Raw genomic sequence first — 22,279 nt, 5'->3', positions numbered from 1 at the left:
CTACAACTTAATATTTCAGTCCTCTTCAGCTGCAGTGGATTAAATAAAATGACAAGATGTTCCCTTTGAAAAGTAACCTGTTACCATGGAAACGTTTTAGTCTAAGAAGTAAACAGGGAATGGACAGAAAGGGCAGGAAGCCTGTAACTGAATATCAAAAAGGGAGAAGCATCCACGCAAAGGAGATGAGATAGCGGCTGGCCAGATGCAGGCTGGGAGAGGCAAGTATCTGTGAAGGAACATACACTCAAGACACTCAAATAGCTCTACAGGAGTGTAGTAATTGCTTATGACAAGGATTTGGGTCTAAAAAGGAACAAGAGCACGGGGTCCAGGGGAGAAGACATGAGCTGTAGAATACAGAGAGCTGGCATGAGTTCCCATTATAAGCCCAGACCTGGTCCCAAATATAAGCCCAGAGCATCACAGCATTCCCATTCCCAAAAGGCTGGACTGCAGAACTCTCTAGTTGGACCCCTTCTCTGTGGCTGGTGTCACCCATCAATGAAATCACTATGCAATCTTCCTTTACCCAATCCTTCATATCACAAGGCTCAGAGAAGATATAATTCTTACTTTTTCCACACAGTGTTCAGTTAAGCAGGAGGACTGACATGAAATCAACACAAAGACTCTAGAAATTCTACACTCAGTCAGAAAATGATCACAGAAATGGACTGTAGGTCCAGAACAAATATACCAAATTTTAGGAAAATTGAAAGGCAATTTATCAGAATCACTTTTTTAAGAATGGTTGTGGGCAGGAGTGAAAACAAGGATGATAGTAAGGAAATCTAGAATAGCATGCTGGGTTTCTCAAATTTCTCCAGCATAAACACATTATTTCCAAAATAGTCTTGTTTTTTTTTTTTTCCAAGATTTACTTATTTTAGGGACAGAGAGAGAAAGAGAGAGAATCCCAAGCAGACTGACGTGAGGCTTGATGTCACAATCCCAAGGGTCATGACCTGGCTGAAATCAAGAGTCGGACACTCAACTAATTGAGCCACCCAGGTGCCCCCCTCCAAAGGAGTCTTTAACAAGTCTGAAATGTCTTTAAAATCTGACACAGTATCTTAAAAACCCAGGTAAATGTTGTATTCTATTCCATAACATATTCCCATTAGTTCTAGGAGAAAAAAAATTCCCTAAACTTGAGTAAAATCACTGAGCTTTGTATACCCCATCAGATGTCCCAAGATTCTGGCAGCCTGCTACTGGAGGGAGGAGATGTTACATACACCGCAGCCTAGATGCTCAGGTGCAAGGGAAGAGCACAGACTTCAGAGTCAAATGAACCCTGGCTAAAGTTTCAGTACCAAAATTTTATTAGCTTAAATGTGACCTTGAGGACACAATTCAATCTCTCTGAGCCTGTTTCCTCATCTATGAAATGAAGTTCATAATGACTAGTTAGCAAAGTTGCTATAAAAATAAAAGATGATCTACAGAGAGAAGCAGCACTGTCCTGCTGCACAGTGCTCACTGCTATTATTAGCTCTAAGCATTGGCAACAGACGACAACAGGAGCTAATTCCTTTACCAGAAGTTCTCAAAGCACCACCTACCTCTTCTCAACCCTATTACAGGCATGATTTTTTACTTATTTTGCATGATTTTGTATTTATCTTGTGAAATTATTTCTTCAAGGCCTTGCCTTTAGACTGAAAGCACCATGCAGGTAAGGGACCAACTGTGTTCTTACCTCTCCATTATATCCCAGGGCCCACTGGCACTCACTAAATATACTCCAAATGAATAAATGACTATACTATGTTAATTCAACTATTGTGTAGCTATAGATAGCAACTAAGCACTTTGGTGCAAAATTAAATCAAGTCACCTGTGATAGAAGGCTAGTCCTCCTGCTCAGGAAGAAGTGCTTTGAATATTTATTTATTTATTTATTTATTTATTTATTTATTTATTTGATATTGATTTATTAAGAAAGAGAGAGAACCCATCAACAGCTCAAAGAGTTAGTGTTCCAAGTTCATACACAAATGCTAAGGTCAAGACAGAAACTCATCAAAATCATAATATTCTACATTTTTTCTGATGGAAAGTTTCTTAGAAGCCATGTGATCTAATCTTCTAAGCTTAACAGAAGGAACCAAGGCCTGAGGAGATAAAGGTGCTCTTTCAAGGAGTCACCAGGAGTTGACTACGGAGGAGTCCAGGCCACAAGAAGTAGCTCTACTTCCACAGAGGTCCCCCCCCCCGCCCCCAATATAAGTCAGAGTCCAGAACTAAGAATTTAGGCATTGGCTGAGGAATAAGATGAATTTCCATGCTGACAATAAGATGCAGTAAACGTGGCCTCTATACAAAGTATGTAACATCAGGGGAAAAAAATGGTAAAAAAAAAAAAAATTAACGCATGAGAAAGGATCTCATTTCAAAGTGGTAATCACAGGCCAACATAAAGCTATACACACAAAAATGGTGCTTCAAAAAACAGACTTATTATTTTAATCCCACTGTGGTTGAAATAATTTATAAAAGCAGCAATATTTGAAGATTAAGCCTATCTCCTAACCAAAAGTGTTGTTGGCTTTCTGCACACTGAAATCAAACTTTATAAAAAAGAAACATAGCACCCCCAGAAAAAGAGGGACATTGAACTGTAATTTAAGTATGTCTTCAATGCATCTGTGAATGTCTCTTTGTTCCCAGTGGGGAGTCTTGAGGAAACACTATGAAAAATATGACCATCGCCTTATGCTTCTTCACTGTGGTGGTTTGAGTATGGGGGAGAAGGGGGCAGAGAGGAAGGATGCAGCCTTCATAGCATTCACACACACACACACACACACACACACACACACACACAACATCACAGAAAGAAGGAAAGAATGTTTAATGCTGAACATAGCAAATGTTTTACATGATATGGAAGTAAAGCTTCTTTTTAAATTTTTTTTTATTTTTGGAAGTAAAGCTTCCTAAAAATTTTTTTTTTCAGCAAGTATAAAGAAAAACATAAAACACTCAAAGGGCAGAGAAGAAAGGAAATCAGTAAATGGTGGTTAAACATACTGGCCACTAATTAAATTACCATAATTCCTAACACAACTCCCGACACTGTCTTTAATAGATTGACCAAAAACTATAGAATCTGTTAAGATAACCATACCTACGTGAGACTGTAGACTTGATTTTTGAATTATTAACAATAATACACTGAGAAGCTAAGTGTCAAGCAGTTTCAAACTGTTTTTACCCCATTTTATAACAATGTCAAAAATTATATTTATTTTATCAGAGATATGGTCATATATAGATACGACCCATGAGAAAACTGAGATTCAGAGGAGTGAAGAAATTCATCCAATGTCACTAATTAGGTGGCATTTGAACCATACCATCTAGCTCCAAATCTAGTCTCTTCTCTTACAATAAATGCCACCCATTTATTCAACATATTTATGCTGAAGGCCCATTTGGGAGGCACTCTAAAATAGACTATGGCTACAAGTACAGATGCAGCCCATACACCAGAAGACAATCAAATAGTGACAAATAAATGTATAATTTAAAGAACTTTGATAGAAATAATGTCTAATTGTTCCAATGAATTAAAATGAGCTGTTGTAGTTTAGATCCAAAATATCATAGAATGAACAATATAAGAATATAAGAATAAACTAGTTTTCTTTCAAATCTGCTTTAAAGATATGTTCAGGAACCTGTATCCTCCCCTATCACAAACTGCTCAATACAGATGATCACCACTTTGGGAGGAGACTCATGAATGCACACAAATTCATGAATTTCATTATTTCAAATCTTCCTTTAGCCTGTTTTTTTCTATTTTCTCTCTCATTCTGGATGACATTTTTTTTTATAGCTTTAGAATAAATGCCTCTCTGGTGGAAAGACAGCTCAGTTCAGTAATGACCAAAAAGTAAAGTGGAAAATGAAAAATGAATTCAGAAAGAGAAAGGATCAGAAACAATGAACTGGACAATCACAGACATGGCAAACATCAGGTCTTAGGTGAACCAGAGTCTTTCAATTCATAGCTAACACACCAGACAAGAAACTAGGAAGTGGTAAAAAATGGAGCTATGTTATTAGCAGATTCACAGGCTCTGCAAAATTTATGTTTTACATAAAAGGAACACTTTAAATGTAAGCCTCAACTTTGGATTCAGATTCAAGATTCTAACATAATGACAAGAAAAGCTAATAACAGGATAATATTTTGGTGAACTTTTATGTTCTCCTGGAAACACAAGCTGTCCATTTTCACTAACATTTCCTGATACTCAGGTACAGCAGGAGGGGAGCCATAAGCCAAAATGAAGCTAACAAGCATCTTTCCAATGCCCAAGCTGCACAGACCCTGGACAACTTTACCAACCAAGACAATAACCTCCCATGTGCTGTTTCTTCACTAAACTACCATGAGACAAGTATAGAAGACCCAAAGCAGGAGATGGTGGGCCAACAAGTAACATACCAAAAATATTTACCTAAGATAGGAAAATATAGAACTAATGCAAACTACACAAGGAACTACTCTTGTGACTTACTTTACCTGATTCCAACACTGAAATTCGACCCTAAACAGCCAGCAGTGGTAACTGTAAGTCTTCACCGTCTAAACAGGTGGCTGCACTCAGGCTCACAAATGCACATCTCTATTAGGCCAGGCTGGCCAGTCAGACCAGTGGGAGGAACCTGCCCAGAGCTGATTCACCAGTACAGCTTCCCGGTCACACTTTGTTTGCTAAATATACAAAAGTTGAAGAAGTAAAGGCCTGAGAAAAGAAAGGGAGTTCCATAACGATTTTCCGGACGAGTAATGTCCTGACTCAAATAAGGATTTTCTGAAACAAGTCTGGGGTGTTAAGTGCCCCTGGGCCCAGATCCTCTTGTCTGGAGAGAGGGTAATTTTAGACTTACAGGATAAAAACAGAAAGAAGAACATTCTATACGGAGTGAATTAAAACAAGTTCCAGAAGCAACACTACACGGTAAAGGGAAAAACTGCCTAAAACTCCCAAATGTAATGTTCAAATAAATGCAATCCTAATTGGTCAGACAGACCTCAGATCAATGGAAAACAAGATTAAAAATAGCAATAAATGAATTAGTCCTAAAATTATCCCCGTATAATTCATCTCCTTAATCATAATCCTGAGACTAAACCTTCTGGAAGCCAGATGATACTTCAGTAATATTGTCAGTGGCTAGAATTCACCATTAGCCCGCCTTACAACTTTCCGCCAAAATCAGGGTCCTCCTCCAACAAGAGGTGAGCACACACAGCTCCATATTCATATTACACTATGAAGAGATTACACTCAGAATCTCTCCCTGTATCATCAATGTCTCATGAACTTCCTTACTATCCTATGAGAATTTTTTCAGCTGCATTCTTCCACATCGTGTACTTCCTCCTTTCAACCTCACAAATGCATAAAACTTAACTGTGACTTCAAAATTTTTTTCGCCTTTCATCAGAAGAAAAAAGGGGAGAGGAAACAAAGAGAAACAACTAATATAATTCACCAACTTCACTTACCATTTACTTGGTTAAAAATTCAATTTGTCCTAACCTGGAATATTACAAAGAGTTCCCTATGTTAACCATGGTGAGATCCATCTGTCTGAGCCCAGGCTGCAAAAAAGGACACATAAAAAGCACAACTCCCCCTCACAGAAAAGACTAGTGCTGGGCCCATCAAGCAGAGGGCACAGAATCTGACCTGGTCAGTGCCAACCTTCTTAAGTATCAACTGCTCTTTTTACTTCTTTCCTATAGAACATACAAGTCACACAACAAAATACACATATACCACACATGCCACCTTCTGCTAAAACAAACAAAATAAATAAACAAAATACCTGGAACTCTAACTTCTATCACAAATGTCACTGCAGACTATTTTTTCTTAATTGTCAAGACATTGTCTACAAACTCTGGAAAGAATGGAGTTTTCTTTTGAAGCCACAGAAAATGATGTGACATAACCTTTTATTTCTTAAAAAACCTCCATTTTAAGGTGATAATGTTGCAACCATGATCCACAACTGCTTCCTGCATGTCAAAATGTACATACTATCTTGTTTTCAGACTTCAGAAACAGATCACAAGAAATATAATTTGCTCTGGCAAACAGGCTCTCAATCAAAACAAGTTCCACCCACCTTCAAAGCAACCAATAGCTGCCCACCTACCACCCTTCCTAAAACATCCAAACAGAGCTGCTCTTGGGCCCAGGCACTCCCTACCAGCCACACGGCAACAGAGCAGCCGGCAGGTTTCTCCTGCAGGTGCTTGAAGGCAAACAAGCTCAGCACCAGGCATCCATGCAGGATTCAGGTTAAAGCTGTACCCCGTGAGAAAAAGGTAAGGGAAACGGGAAAGGGACAGCAGAACCCACAACGTTCTCCATTTGCTTGATGCATCTCCAGGCAGACCCCATTCTTAGCTCTGATTTCACGCTTCGCAACACCACCTACATGGCCAGCCAGGGTTGAATTAAAGGCTCTCAGGAACATGCACTATGAATGATGAAATGATTCATAAACATCTTCACAAGTGAGAAAGAGCAGCAAAAACCATCACTGTTTTGGGGAGGCCAGAGGAAGATAGCCTACCTGCAGGGGCTGAATGGATCATCCATGACTAACAGAGGCTCTGGTGAGTCTAAGCTGTGTCCCTGAACCTCTACTTACTGTTAAAACTCTGCCCTTTTCTACTCTAACAACTCAAAATGGAGGCACATGCAGTCTGAGAGACCTCATAGAGCTTTCACTGAGCTTGTGCTATGACCTAAGCCTTCACGCAGAACGCAGAAACTTCCCCCTCACACTGACAGGACTGAGCATGTGCTGTGACCCTCCCTCATCCATACACTGTCTCTCAACGCAATCAATCTCAACCCTGCTGTTTCCGTAAATAAAGCCCAGCCAACAGACTGCAGCTTCTCCCTGCATACCAAGCTAGTGTGCAGGGAAGTGGGGCCTTAGAAAGGGGATCTGAGACAGCCAACACCAGGGAACTCGGCAAGCCACACCAGCCATCTAGAGGCTTCAAAGAACTGCCCTGCTCGGATGAGACAACAGCAAGTTTTGTTTGTCTTTTCTTTTTTTTTTTTTAATTGTTGTTTTAAATAGCAAGATCTTCAAGAAGGAATAATATCAAAAGATACAGATATGAATGACCATACATAGGACTAGTGAACAGAAACTACAGCACATCTATAAACATAGCAGTAGCTACTTAAGGGGAACAACCCCACAGATTTCATTTTGAAAACTTTGTAAACATTTGGGAAAAGGCCACACAAACAATCCTGGCAAAACTGTGGAGTTCTGGGTATTGTCACACTACAAATGCAGTACAGACGGTATACCAAGCAGGGAATCTTAAAGAATACTGTGTTTTATGCAAGGAGCTAAACTCTCTTAAATAAGAAGCTCTAAAATTGCCTAAATAATAAAAACATTTTCCAAAAGATATAATAATCCAGTCAGGCATGTCTAACTTGAAGAATGTATTTCTAACACTAAGAAGGGTAGGAAAGTTCAAATCAGAACGTCAAAGAACACCCTGCCACAAATACTCAAGCATCTAAAAATCTCATTTGAGATCTCCTGATTCAAAGTTCTAGGCAATTCTTTATAGTACTGCCCATGAAGCTAAATTCATTTAAAATTTAATCAGAAAAGATTTCTAAAGCCACATCAGCAAGGCCACATGCCATGCTAGTCATATTGAGTGCTGTGAAGTATATTGTCCACAGCACCAGCCAAGACACTTTTCTGTTAAAATCTTTAAAAACACACTTTATGCGGTCTCCCCACAACCTCCACCTCCAACAAAAAGGCAAAGCGGGCTGGCAGCTACATAAGATATCCTGTTCTGGATGTGTATAGAAGCTTCATTTCTATTTGCAAACTAAAAGATTCTATGTGTGATTACTTAGTTACAATTAAAAAAGAAAAACAAGACTATGAAACTCCCAAAAATATATAAAGGACAAGACAGAGTAGGAAAGAGCAGTGCTGTGTTTCCCGCAAATGTAACAGTGTGAAGAAATTAAGACCCGCTTAACAGAGTACTCCGTGTCCTCAAGATTCCTAAAATAAATGCAAGATCTCTTCCATTTCCTTAGTATTCCTGTTTTTGCTATCAAATAAACTAAATTCTGAGGCTATAATTTAAAAACTCTCATCATACTGAAAATGTCATTTAAACACAAGAAATGCCAAATACACCTAAAATAAGTTTTGCTTTTGACCCAGCACCTGAAGCAAGTATCGACTGGTTGGAAGAACACTTTCCATGTTGGTATCTAAGATAAAATGTCCCCAGATGTGTGAGACCAGAAACAGTCTGAAGAAAAAGACTCTCTAATACAAAAGTGAATTGCCTAGAAGCCAAAGAGTACGAATACGACTATCAAAATATTTCTTTCATAAGTGCATTTTTTCAAAACTACCAAATCACATGGAAAATGCTCACTTGGAGAAATCAACTAAAATAATAATTTAACAAATTCATCACTATTCTGAAAAACCACAGGAGCTGTTCCATGAAACATAGCATAAAAATGATTATTACGATAGCAATTCAAAAAGTGTAAATTATAACTTTGGTCCCACCAAATACCTTGAGTGACACTCAAAGGCAAGTCATCAAAACCCTATGACCTCTTCTCCAAACACTTGGTACTCAAAGTAGCTGCCCCCTTCAGCGCCTTCTTGGTCATCTTTCCTGACCCTCAGCTCATAGCTGTCCTCTCACACCACCTGCTACCTCCCATCCAGCAGACCTCCAGCCCTGTCTCACCCCAGGACTCGCCTCACTCACCAGTTCTCTTCTCTTGTGCATGGAGAAGTCCCTCACTTGCCCACAATCCCAACCAGCTCCTCTATGGAGAGACCTCCTTATTAGGAAAGCTCAGAGAACTTCGTCCTCATGTCAGTTTTTTCTGGGGTGCCTCACCTCTCTTAACAGATGATAAGCTCTTTAGGGCAGGGACAGTATCAAAATCATCTTTACTGGAACCAATCAAATCTCTTATTTTGTACCAAAACAACAACAACAAAAATACATCTGAAGCACTGAGAAGGGCAAAATAACATTTAGATACTCATTCCCTGGCAGAACTTACAAAACCTAAATCTAATCATGAGGAAACATCAAACAAACCTGAACTGAAGGATATTCGACAAAACTCTTCAAAAATGTAGATGCCATGAGAAAACAAAATAAGGCTAGAAAACATCTTATGAAAACAAAGAGAAGCAATGGATATTAAAGAGATCAAACAACTAAATGCCGATGCATGATCATGGGCAAAAAGTACTATGAAGGTCAGTATTAGAAAAACTAGCAAAATTTAAATATGGACTATATTAGATTAAACGGTATATCAATGTCACCTTTTCTGATTTTGCTAACCATATCATGATTATGTAAGAGAATATCTTTGTTCTTGAAAAAAACACACTGAAATATTTAGGGAGAAAGACGTTTGATGCTGCAATTCATTCCAAAATAGTTCAGGGAGGGAAAACACAACAGTGAAGCAAAGATAGTTAATAGAAGAATAATCCAGCAAAAACAGAAATAATAAAGCACATCTGTAATAAAATTAAAAAGATATGTAATACATAAAAGAATAAATTAGTAAAGCAAAAATTGCAAAATGTTAGCTGAACTGGGTGAAAGATATATATGTGGAAGTTATATGTAGTAACATCATAACTCTTGAGTTATATATATATAAAATATTAAAAATTTAAATATATACATACATATTAAAGACATCTAGTTTTACTAGTTAGTCTTCAATTATCGGTCCTCGTGGAATCTGGAAACTGGACACATGACTGGCAAGGAGTGACATGCAGGGCTGTTTCCACAGTGCTCTAATCCTCAGACTGAATCACCTTAACACCAGCTCTGAGTGCAATCCAACCTCAGGATATGAGGTGAGTTCTCTGCCTCACAGAAAAGTGAGGAGCCCTGAAACCTAGTGGTTTGGTAATTAAGTAAGTCAATGTACTATTTTAACATAAATTCCAATTCTAGAAATGGGCTCCTTTTCCACAAGCAAGCCCTACCTTACACTGAGGACCACCCTGTAATTCTACTCAGTACTTCCAAGCCCCCAACACCTGGACCTTGTTTCTTCCACGGTTGTCTTGACCACTAGATGTCTGCTTACTGCCTGTGACTATGTCTAGACCTCATTCCTGCTGCATTTCCTTGCCACCTGGCTGCTTGCAGGGATATGCACACAGGCTGCCCAGGTGCTTCCTTTTGTGGTCTACTGCTAGGTCTTCCCAGAAGTCTTGTGATCCCAATTACTTCTACATTGTCTGCGGATCTCAGACCTTCCTCTCTCCTACAATTAATCCCTTGGCAAACAACAGGTGAAGGATTAACAATTTTGAATAGATTAAAAGGGAGCTGAGAGGGTGAAATAAATATACTATATTAATGGATTCTAAAATTATAAAGGCTTACTACATAAAAACAGGCTGAAAAAACAATTTGGCTACCATAATACTTAGTTTTTCATGAGCAGAAAATTTACGTGTATCAGATGTAAAGCAAGTTTCCTTACTTCCTAATATGGAAGTTTCCTAGGTTTTTAAGAGTTCTACTTACCAGAAATAGAAAAATATTTAAAATATTTTATTTACTAACAACAAATTGTAAAGCAAAAGCAGCAACGAAAACATTCAGGCAACTCTAGAGAAAAACACTTAATGGAAAAAAATTCTATCTGACTTTTAAGATTTCATTTATTCATTCATGAGAAACACAGAGAGAGGCTGAGACATAGGCAGAGGGAGAAGCAGGCTCCCTGTGAGGAGCTCGATGTGGGACTTGATCCCAGGACCCTGGGATCACGCCCTGAGCAGAAAGCAGATGCTCAACCACTGAGCCACCCAGGTGCCCTTTACTTTTAATTAGTACTAACTTCACATCAAGAGAAGGGAAGCATTTAAAAACAGTATGTTTACATTTTATTTTCTAATTGTCCCTCCTGTGTAGAAACGGAACTGAGCATTATACATACTGCTCTGATATCCAGCAAACATGCTGGTATATCATATCAGTTCTATGTGTTCACATGCTTTCTCAGAGTCTCTATGGCAAAAACTATTAAACCATATTAGCCAAGGTTCTGACACATTTTCATGTCACAATGGACATAAGACTCCTATTGTTTCTGATTTTAGAGGGATATTTCCAACACTCTGACTCTGATTTTTGTTTAATTAATCAGTAACAACAAGGAAGTTTGGTTCTACCCTTACTTTGGTAAGAGTCCCCTCCCCCAACGTGGACTAGTTGTTGACTTTCAACACGTGTTTTCTCAAGATCAAGATGAGTATATATTTCTTCATCATGTTAAAGTGGTAAGCTATATTAACAGATAAATTTTTTTATTTATTTTATTTATTTATGATAGTCACACAGAAAAAGAGAGAGAGAGGCAGAGACACAGGCAGAGGGAGAAGCAGGCTCCATGCACCGGGAGCCCGATGTGGGACTCGATCCCGGGTCTTCAGGATCACGCCCTGGGCCAAAGGCAGGCGCTAAACCGCTGCGCCACCCAGGGATCCCTTAACAGATAAATTTTTAAAGTAGTCTTGGGTTCTATAAACCCAACTTGGATAAAGCAGATTTTTCGTGCTTTGCTAGATTCTATTTTCTAATATTTTATTTAAACATCTTACATGTATGTTCCTAGGACTGACCTATAAATTTCACTTTTTTTTTAAAGATTTGATTATTTATTCACGAGAGACACAGAGAGAGAGAGAGAGACAGAGGCAGAGACAGAGAGACAGAGACACAGGCAGAGGGAGAAACAGGCTCCATGCAGGAAGCCTGATGCGGGACTCAATCTTGGGTTTCCAGGATCACGTCTTGGGCTGAAGGTGGTGCTAAACCGCTGAGCCACCAGGGCTGCCCCTACATTTCACTTTTTAATCTGGTTTTGGTATAAAGATTTTACCAGCTTCATAAAAAAGCCCCATTCTAATTTTTTTTAATCTTTGGTCTAATGAGAAGAAAAGGAAATGTCCTATACAAATTATGAAAATGCCCTTGAAGAAGGCATGCATTTTTTACCCACTTCTTCCTTCTTCCAGCCTGAGATCTGGATGTCATGGCTACCATTTGATCGACACCTTGAGTATAAGATAAAAGCTGAATTTAAAGCTAGGTCCCTGATGGTTGTGGAGCCCCAAAGCCATCTAGGATTGCTTTTTCTCAAACTCAGCTTACATGAGAGGGAAATAAAGGTTCTATTTTGTTTTAGTCTGTTATATAGTCTTTCTCTGATAGTTCTAGTGTTGAAGTTCTCAGGTACATATCTTACCATTTGTTTTATCTGACTCAAGTTGATGTCACACGGTTTCTTCCAACACGTGTAACTTTTAACAGTGCTTTTGGCATTCAAAGATATATTATTTGTAGATATCAAGAATTCATTCTTGAATGAGAGCATGTCCCTCTAAAAAAATTTTACATATGCTTCTCCCAATGAAGCTCTCTCACTGAGCCTCTTGGAGGCTCATGGCCCAAGATTACTTTTTACATTATCTTCTCATCCTGGAGTTCTCATATTTTTCAAGAATGTAAATCCATGTCCCAACTGGGGGCAAGGCTCAAAGTTATGAACTATAAGGGAAATTCTCCTTCTATTCCTCTTCTTTTCTGTGCTTCGAGTCCCAGTCCCAAACAAGTTTCTCTATCATTTCCCTCTAGTTCTGGATATACAACCTAGCTCACCCTTTCACTGAAGAACAGAACTTTGATGGCCCAACTTGGTGGAGGGCTCTCAGTTCCAACTCCCTTACCCCCTGAGATCAAGACCCCATCTCCTATACCTGGTGGGTGTTAAAGACAAGACCTTTGGTTAAAGAGACAGTAACTAACCCAACCTCCTCTTATCATGGGCTGATGAAGAATCAGCTTACTGCTTTACTTGACAGTTTCTCTTAATTCCTAACAGGCTCAGCTCTGCATTTAAAAGTTCTGTCTAGGGGCACCTGGGTGGCTCAGTCAGTGAAGCATCTGCCTTCAGCTCAGGTCACAATCTCAGGGTCCTGGGATTAGAGCCCCACATCAGGCTCTCTGCTCAGCAGGGAGTCTGCTTCTCCCTTTCCCTCTGCCTCTCCACCACTCGTGCTCTCTCTCTTAAAGAAATAAAATCTTTTTAAAAATTTAAAAACTAAAAGTTCTATTTTACTCAGAATTGGTAGATGTTTACTGACAAAAGATTTTTGAAATTATCAAATCTAATTTTTGTCCTATCTTATTAGAGTTCTTATATCCTCAGCAGGGCTGTGTTTCCAAATACACACGAACTCTCAACTGTTTCCAAATATGCCATCTGACATAAACATCATGAGAGTTCGACTGTGATGGCAGAGAAAATCCAAACAAAAAAACCTGTATACCTAGCTCCAGCTTCTTGTCCTCAAAAGCTATACAAACACCAAGAGCTGTGATGAATAGAGAAGACAACAAACAGAAGTAGATTTTGAAATGTCTAAAATCCAAATTAACTGAAATAAAGATCTAGATTGTTACTTTTCAGCTGAAGTATAAAGATTTATGTTGAAAAAAGATGGTCACAATTTTATTTAGAATAACTAAATATTAGAAAACCATAAAGTTCAACAAAATGGGAAGAGAGAAATTATGAGGCATCCATGTGAAGGTAGATAAGGTGCTCATTACAAATGTTTGTGTAAAACATTTAATGACATGGTAGTATGTTCATAATAAAATAAAATGAGTAAAGGAATGCAATGATTATATATATATTATGTGTAAACAATATTTTAATTATAATTTTAATACATACACGTGCACATAGATGTAAACCGAAGGGGAAAAATACAAACATGGTTGATACAATTATGTATTTTTTCAGTTTGCTTCTTTAACTTTTGTATTCGTCAAGTTATTCTCTAGTGAGCACATATTTTTCTCTTTATTAGAAAAGCTTCAAGTTATTTTCCAACACAACCAGAAGAAAGTGAGGTTATATATGAGTTAATCTATGATAAAATCATCAATGGTAAGAGCACAGGCTTTGAGTCCAGTAGGCTAGGGGTTTCCTGTTTAGTAACTGTATGCCTTAGGTAGTTATTTAATATAATGCCAATTTTCTCATTTGTAAAATAAAGGTAATGTCAACCTCACTGAGCTCTTACAGTAATTAAACAATCAAGCATAGAGCAAGCATTCACTTCTTGCAAGGAGTTGTTCTCCCATGGACCCTGAAAAGAAGATGTTAAAATTTGATTCTTTAAGGTCATACTTTAAGAAATACCAAATGTTAAATCTAGTAAAGATACAGTTCAAGATGTCAAAACCCATCCATGTGTGGAAGAGAGCTGAGTCAATGATAGGAAATCAGAAGTGAAGATATTAAGGATGGTGAAATAAGGCTTCTCACTCTCAAAGATGAGAATTACAAATAAGAAAAAACTAGCAGGAACCCTATGGTATTAGATTAGATGTGGAGAATTTGGTATGAATGCATGGATACACACATACTGATACAGAAATATAAATGTAAAAGTCTGTATACTCTCCCTCTCCCTCTCCCTTCCTTCCCCCACCTGACACACCAGAGCTGTTTACTCAGAGGCCTGCCAGCAGTGACAAAGTAATAACCACACCTAAGTATCATTCTCCAAAATCTAACGCAATTTGACCTAAGAATCAATAATGATAGTAAGAGATTATATAAACAACTAAATAAAATAGGAAGCCATTAATCCACCTAGCGTAAATAAATGAATAAAATGAAAGTTTCATGAGGAAGAGGCCATCGATACATAGTCTCAAAGCAACTTTCCATAAAATGGTCATTAATTATAAAAGGAAAAAGAGAAATGCTACAATTGCAAAGTCTAGCAGATAGCACCTTATTCAACTGATCAAAGTGAACATTACCAGCCATGAGACAAACTAAAATTATGATAGGATGCAGAAAAAAAGAACACATGACTTCTGTACTTTCCCTGTCAAAGAAACATGATCTAAATCTAGTAAGGAAACATCATAAATGTAAACTAAGGGACAGTCTCCAAAATACCCTACAATCTTCAAAAGTACCAAGGTCATGAAGTGAAAGACTGAGAAACCATTCCAGACTGACCAAACAGTTGTAAGACAACTAAATCCATCATACTGGCTCCTTCTACTACAAAACTCTTTATTGGAAAACTGATAAAATCTGAGTGGGGTCTGTGAATTCGATGGCATTATCTGAACATTAATTTCTTGAGCTGGAGGACTGTATTGTGGTCATGTAAGAAAATGCCCTTGCTCATAAGGAACACACCAAGTATTAATGTGTGGTACGGCCTCATGGAGACAACACACTTCTAGATAGTTCAGTTAGAAAAGATCTATGATACTTGCAATTATTCTGCTTCAAAACAAAGTGAATGAATTATGCAAGTAAAACTCAGAGTAGTGCTGGGCACCATAGTGCACACTAACTATAGCTATTATTATTAACATGGCCACTGTCAGTTGGGGAGAGATTATTTATAATTATTTATAAATCCCTGTAAGTGCCTCAGTTTATGATTGCTGCTAAATATAATGGCAATAATCCTTAAGTTTCAATAATGCTTTAAGAACTCCTTGGAACTTTTTCGCAACGGGTTTGCCGCCAGAACACAGGTGTCGTGAAAACCACCGCTAAACCTAAACCAAAATGGGAAAGGAGAAGACTCACATCAACATCGTCGTCATTGGACATGTAGATTCAGGAAGTCTACCACTACTGGCCATCTGATCTACAAATGTGGTGGGATCGACAAAAGGACTATCGAAAAATTTGAGAAGGAGGCTGCTGAGATGGGAAAAGGCTCCTTCAAGTATGCCTGGGTCTTGGATAAACTGAAAGCTGAACGTGAACGTGGTATCACCACTGATATCTCCCTGTGGAAATTCGAGACCAGCAAGTATTATGTGACCATCATTGATGCCCCAGGACACAGAGACTTTATCAAAAACATGATTACAGGCACATCTCAGGCTGACTGTGCTGTCCTGATTGTTGCTGCTGGTGTTGGTGAATTTGAAGCAGGTATCTCCAAGAATGGGCAGACCCGTGAGCATGCCCTTCTGGCTTACACACTGGGTGTAAAACAACTAATTATTGGTGTTAACAAAATGGATTCCACTGAACCACCCTACAGCCAGAAGAGATACGAGGAAATCGTTAAGGAAGTCAGCACCTACATTAAGAAAATTGGCTACAACCCCGACACAGTAGCATTTGTGCCAATTTCTGGTTGGAATGGTGACAACATGCTGGAGCCAAGTGCTAACATGCCTTGGTTCAAGGGATGGAAAGTCACCCGTAAAGATGGGAATGCCAGCGGAACCACACTGCTTGAAGCCCTGGATTGCATTCTGCCACCAACTCATCCAACTGATAAGCCCTTGCGTCTGCCTCTCCAAGACGTCTACAAAATTGGTGGTATTGGTACTGTCCCAGTGGGTCGAGTGGAGACTGGTGTTCTTAAGCCTGGTGTGGTGGTCACCTTTGCTCCAGTCAATGTTACAACTGAAGTAAAGTCTGTTGAAATGCACCATGAAGCTTTGGGTGAGGCTCTTCCTGGGGACAATGTGGGCTTCAATGTCAAGAACATATCTGTCAAAGATGTTCGTCGTGGCAACGTGGCTGGTGACAGCAAAAATGACCCACCAATGGAAGCAGCTGGCTTCACAGCTCAGGTGATTATCCTGAACCATCCAGGCCAAATCAGTGCTGGATATGCACCTGTGCTGGATTGTCACACAGCTCACATTGCTTGCAAGTTTGCTGAGCTGAAGGAAAAGATAGATCGTCGTTCTGGAAAGAAGCTGGAAGATGGTCCCAAGTTCTTGAAATCTGGGGATGCAGCCATTGTTGATATGGTTCCTGGCAAATCTATGTGTGTTGAGAGCTTCTCTGACTATCCTCCTCTGGGCCGTTTTGCTGTTCGCGACATGAGACAGACGGTTGCTGTGGGTGTCATCAAAGCAGTGGACAAGAAGGCAGCTGGAGCTGGCAAAGTCACCAAGTCTGCTCAGAAAGCTCAGAAGGCTAAATGAATATTATCCCCAATACCGGGATCCCTGGGTGGCGCAGCAGTTTGGCACCTGCCTTTGGCCCAGGGCGTGATCCTGGAGACCCAGGATCGAATCCCACGTCAGGCTCCCGGTGCATGGGGCCTGCTTCTCCCTCTGCCTATGTCTCTGCCTCTCTCTCTCTCTCTCTCTCTCTGTGTGACTATCATAAATAAATTTAAAAAAAAAATTTTTTTTTAAAATATTATCCCCAATACCTGCCACCCCAGTCTTAATCAGTGGTGGAAGAACAGTCTCAGAACTGTTTGTGTCAATTGGCCATTTAAATTTAATAGTAAAAGACTGGTTAATGATAACAATGCATTGTAAAACCTTCAGAAGGAAAGGAGAATGTTTTGTGAACCATTTTTTTTTTTTTTGGTGCGTGTGTGGCAGTTTTAAGTTATTAGTTTTTAAAATCAGTACTTTTTAATGGAAACAACTTGACCAAAAATTTGTCACAGAATTTTGAGACCCATTAAAACAAAAGTTTAATGAGAAAAAAAAAAAAAAACTCCTTGGAAAAAGAAAAGGAGAGAAGATCACAGACATTCTCTTCTGGATGAGATCCGAACTCTCAACTTGTTTTCCATCTGCATAGCAAGAGAAGACTCATTTTCACAAAGCAAAGAACAAAAAATACAATCAGATGTTTCATGCTACAGAGCAAGTCTCGGAAGAGACCAACACTTTTAAAAGATAGTATGTGGTTGGGGGAAGGGAGGAAGCAACAGATCAGTGACCATCAATTAAAGATGCTATGTTTTATATCTTCTCTTCATTATCCCTACATGCAACTTTAGTGACCTGAAGAACTCTTACCTAGCGAGGGGAAACAAATGCCTGGTTCCTGGGAAAATTTATGCTTCAGAATTTAAGGATAAAGGTATCTCCTTTCCAATGGCCATTATGAATCTTTCATTCTTGCTGAGACTCCATCATTACTCTCTACCCTATCTCCCCTCCTGACTGGCCTAAAGCAAGAAGGTAAGAGAACTTTTCCAAGTAATGAAAAGTATACCCAAAAGGGCCAGAAAGTACAGTAAAAAAAAAAAAAAGGTACTGGCCAATAGTTTAAAGGATGAGAGGATGCGGTATGAGGATGAGAGGATGGGGAAGAGGACATCCAAAAATTCAATAAAACCTATATACTATATAGGGGGAGTTCATTAACTATAAAAAGCTCAGATCTATTTATTAAGAAAAAATTTTTTCAATTTTCTCTCAAATTTTTCATTGAAATATTCTAATAATAGAAATGTATTGTTTCACATTAATATCACATATTCATTATAAATGTTCTATCAGTTTCATTAGAGGCAAGAAATTTATCTTCCATTCTTAGCAATTGCTATATATTTTTGAAAAGAATTTTATAATCAATATTCCAAGCAGAGTCAAAAATCCCCAGTGTTCAGACTTCTGTAAGTCAGCACAATCAACCAGATGGTTAATGGTCTACTTGGTAGAATCAAGACATCTTAGGAAGTAGTTTATGTTTTGCTTTTGGACTTAACATTTTATGGGGTTAAAACAAAACAACAACAACAAAAAAAACCTTTGATATTTTTCAACTTTTTTTTTTCAAAAGAAAATTTATAATTCTTTTTGCAATTCCCAAGAAGCAACAACAAAAAAACTTCACAGTTTACACAAGCAACCTACAGGATAGCTTTGGCACTCCCACTTTATTGAGGTAGAAACAGAGTCCAGAAGTACCAGCTTTAGCCCTAGACACAAAGATGAAGTGACAGCCCAGAACCAGAACCCAGGCTGCCTGGGTCTAAGAGGGGAGTCAGTCTTATCAACTGATCAAATTAAATGGCTATGAGATACTACATAAATAAAGAAGCAACTAAGAACAGTAAGCAGATGAATGCAGCCATGTCCCTAAGATTACAGATTATAATCACCTCTTTTTATAAGCCAAGACCAACCTAATTTAGTTTAGCCAAGAATACTGGTGTTTGTACAAATTCTTTAAGATCTAACTGGCTTTATGTATTAAGACTTGTGAGCTGAAATTTACGGGCTTTATTTTCTAACCAGAGTTTGGATTAGAACCTTCAGAAAGAATGAGAACATAATGGTATTATTTTTGCAAAGTATGCTGACTGTAGAATTAAGCCCGGGGTGAATCTTGCTCAGGTAGCCAAGGTGCACATTCCCTGAGTGTAGAAATGTCAAACTCCAGAAGCAAAGCCTGATTACTTAAGGATTCGAAATTCAGGCCTCTCTCATTAGACCCTTGCTGCTTACATCCTATTTGAAACTGGAAATATCTGCCACCCAATTTTTTACTTAACTTTTATTCCTTAAATGTCATGGCTAACAAGAATATGGTTATTGCCATCCCTTATCAAAGATCCTAAGGGTCAGAGGATTTTCAGAATTCAGAAGTTTTTGGATTTAGAGAGGTACTATATAGCCATATACCATATACTATGTGACACCTCAGCAGTGTCTGAGCAATGACTCCCTACTCTATCACACTAGTACTTCTGCAGTAAAAGTTGTGCAAACTCACTCAAAGTGAACTAACTCAAGAATATAAATAGTCACATCTCAGTTCAGGCCAAGTGTGACCATCCAGTGAGCTTCAGCTCATTTATTTTTAAAATTTTTTTCAGAGGGATCCCTGGGTGGCGCAGCGGTTTGGCGCCTGCCTTTGGCCCAGGGCACGATCCTGGAGACCCGGGATCGAATCCCACGTCAGGCTCCCGGTGCATGGAGCCTGTTTCTCCCTCTGCCTGTGTCTCTGCCTCTCTCTCTCTCTGTATGACTATCGTAAATAAATAAAAAAAAAAAATTAAAAAATTTTTTTCAGAGCTTTCAGGTTTCAGAATTAAGTTTAGGATTTCAGAATTAAATACAGTATTTTAGAATAAAGATTCCATGTCAATTACCAAGTAATCCGCCCTCCTTGAACTTTAAAGGCAAAGTACCAAAGAATATAGAAAAGTCTGTTTCCTACTGTCCTATACATGTTCATTAACGTAACCCCATCAAAACCAAGAAGTCTGGAAAGGTCAGGTCTCTGACAAGATGAAACATTCAGAAATATAATAATGAGGTTAAGGGAAAACAATTTGTAAGAAGCCAAACGCTGGGGCTTTAAAAAACAAAACAAAACAACCTTATTCAATAAACGTGAAAACACATTCCAAACTTTCAGTGCAGGTGAATATGCTAAATAAACTATGGAAACTTACATAAACCAACTTTTACTGTCAGAAAATGTGCTATGAGAAACAATCCCATTTCAAGTTTCAGTTTCAACTGCTCACTTGTTCCTGAGTTATTTAAGGGCAAGGGAGTAGTCACCAAAGTGACTGTTCTGACATTTGCAGTGGTCTCATCCATATATGCTCTCTCTCCCAGACATACAGCAGGTGATGTTTCCTGTCCAAATGACTTGGGGCACCAAGAGCACAGAGCACCCTGCGGCCATGATTACATGACTACATGATTACACAGCTACACGACCACACAATTACATGACTACATGCCAGTCCTGCTCATTCAAATGGCAGAGAAATATACCAGCAGCAGCTCCTCGCACAGCCCCATCCCTCACAGACTTGAAACAAAGACACAGACAGAGGTAAATTCTGCAAGAGTGTGAAGCCTGAGTATTCCAAGGATTAGACCATGGGTAAGTCAGGTGGGGAAAGAAGAATTTTTCTACAATCCTAGTAAATTACATACACTCTTGTGACAATCTGAGCAGCTTTGGGACCTGCATACCCAAACCCAAACTTCAGAGTTATAAAGTATTCAAAGTGAAAACACTGGGAGAGAGCAAATTTTTACACTCACTTTGTGAGAAGTGTGAGATTTGCCACAAGCTTTACTTATAAGCAGACATTCAAAATCTTTTTTACCATCTCACTTCATCCTCATAAACCTACAACATATCATAGTACAAGCTGGACAAGGAGAACACAAGCATAGAAATGAACAAATAGCCACCAGGAAGTAAAAGCAGTAAAAGAAGTGACTCAGGAGGGGATCCCTGAGTGGCTCAGCGGTTTAGCGCCTGCCTTTGGCCCAGGGCACGATCCTGGAGTCCTGGGATTGAGTCCCACGTCAGGCTCCAGGCATGGAGCCTGCTTCTCCCTCCTCCTGTGTCTCTACCTATCTCTCTCTCTGTCTCTATCATAAATAAATAACTCTTAAAAAAAAAAAAAAGAAGTGACTCAGGATGCAAACCTTATAAATGCACTGCCATGGGCATGTCTCAGGGCTGTTTTATCAGATGAGAGGCAAATGTCCTTCTGCTGCATATCTAAGCCACACTTTAACATATAACTAATGGGAAGAATCAGTTGACTAGCAGCATCATCCAATGAAAAATGAGACCAGAACTTGTGTGAGTCTCTACTTACAGTTAAGTTATATAATACCACTTTCAATAAGCATTCACAAAAAGACACTTAACCAAAACTAGTAAACAAAATTTATTTGGTTGCTTCTTATGAAACCAAGAGCTAAACATTTAAAACACAAAAGCTATTTAGTCAATTCGCGGATACCATCTAACTTGTGCAATATGACAACTCCTGATCAAACAGTTAAATCAACAGTTAAATTATGGACTCCTTTGTATCTAGACAGAAATCCAAGATATGACCAGGCAGTCAATAAATCCATATGTAAAATAAATTCTGAAATATAGGACGCTCTTGAAATATGACCACCAATCAACTTCTTTGTCGCTGGAACAGGGCATACTTTAGAAAAAGAAAATAAAAGCTCAAATTTACTGTTTTCTAAAGGAAATAAAGGTAAGTAATAAAAAGGTGACCATTCATTACACCATTACCCCTATAGCTGCTGTCTACAATATATACAGAGACACTAATATGTATGCGCCAATAGACCTTTAGGTAGTCTCTTACAATCGTAACAAAGAATATGTTGCCTTTTATTAACCCTGGATTGACTCACTAAAAGTAACCTTCTAATTTTCACAAATAATTTCTCAGCATCTACTAAGAGAAGGTTTTCTCTAAGACAATACCCATCTTGCAATTACACTGAAAGCAGCTCTTCCACTACCTTCCTTTGGCCAAGCAGCTTTTATTTCTAAGTCCTTATGTCTGCAGAGTATGTCTCAGACGTCCCGAACACAGACTACCTGAT

At 38.7% G+C, this 22,279-nt stretch overlaps 1 protein-coding gene across 7 annotated transcripts in view; it reads right to left on the bottom strand.

Moving 5' to 3' along the window:
- RERE (arginine-glutamic acid dipeptide repeats) overlaps positions 1 to 22,279 on the bottom strand; it is a 412,302-nt gene that overhangs the window by 132,943 nt on the left and 257,080 nt on the right. Inside the window, exon 1 of one of the 7 annotated variants that reach the window (XM_055305066.1) lies at positions 6,613 to 6,747. The exons of the other annotated variants lie outside the window; for them this stretch is intronic. Within the exon in view, the coding sequence (XP_055161041.1) occupies positions 6,613 to 6,638 (26 nt within the window). The 5' untranslated portion in view covers positions 6,639 to 6,747. Of the gene's footprint in view, positions 1 to 6,612; positions 6,748 to 22,279 lie in introns of those variants that run through there. 7 annotated transcript variants of the gene reach the window in all.

Source organism: Nyctereutes procyonoides, unplaced genomic scaffold, assembly GCF_905146905.1.
Source record: "Nyctereutes procyonoides isolate TBG_1078 unplaced genomic scaffold, NYPRO_anot_genome, whole genome shotgun sequence".
Classification (NCBI taxonomy): domain Eukaryota; kingdom Metazoa; phylum Chordata; class Mammalia; order Carnivora; family Canidae; genus Nyctereutes; species Nyctereutes procyonoides.
Note: the sequence above shows the minus strand (reverse complement) of the source record. Positions and strands in the feature narration are given on the sequence as shown.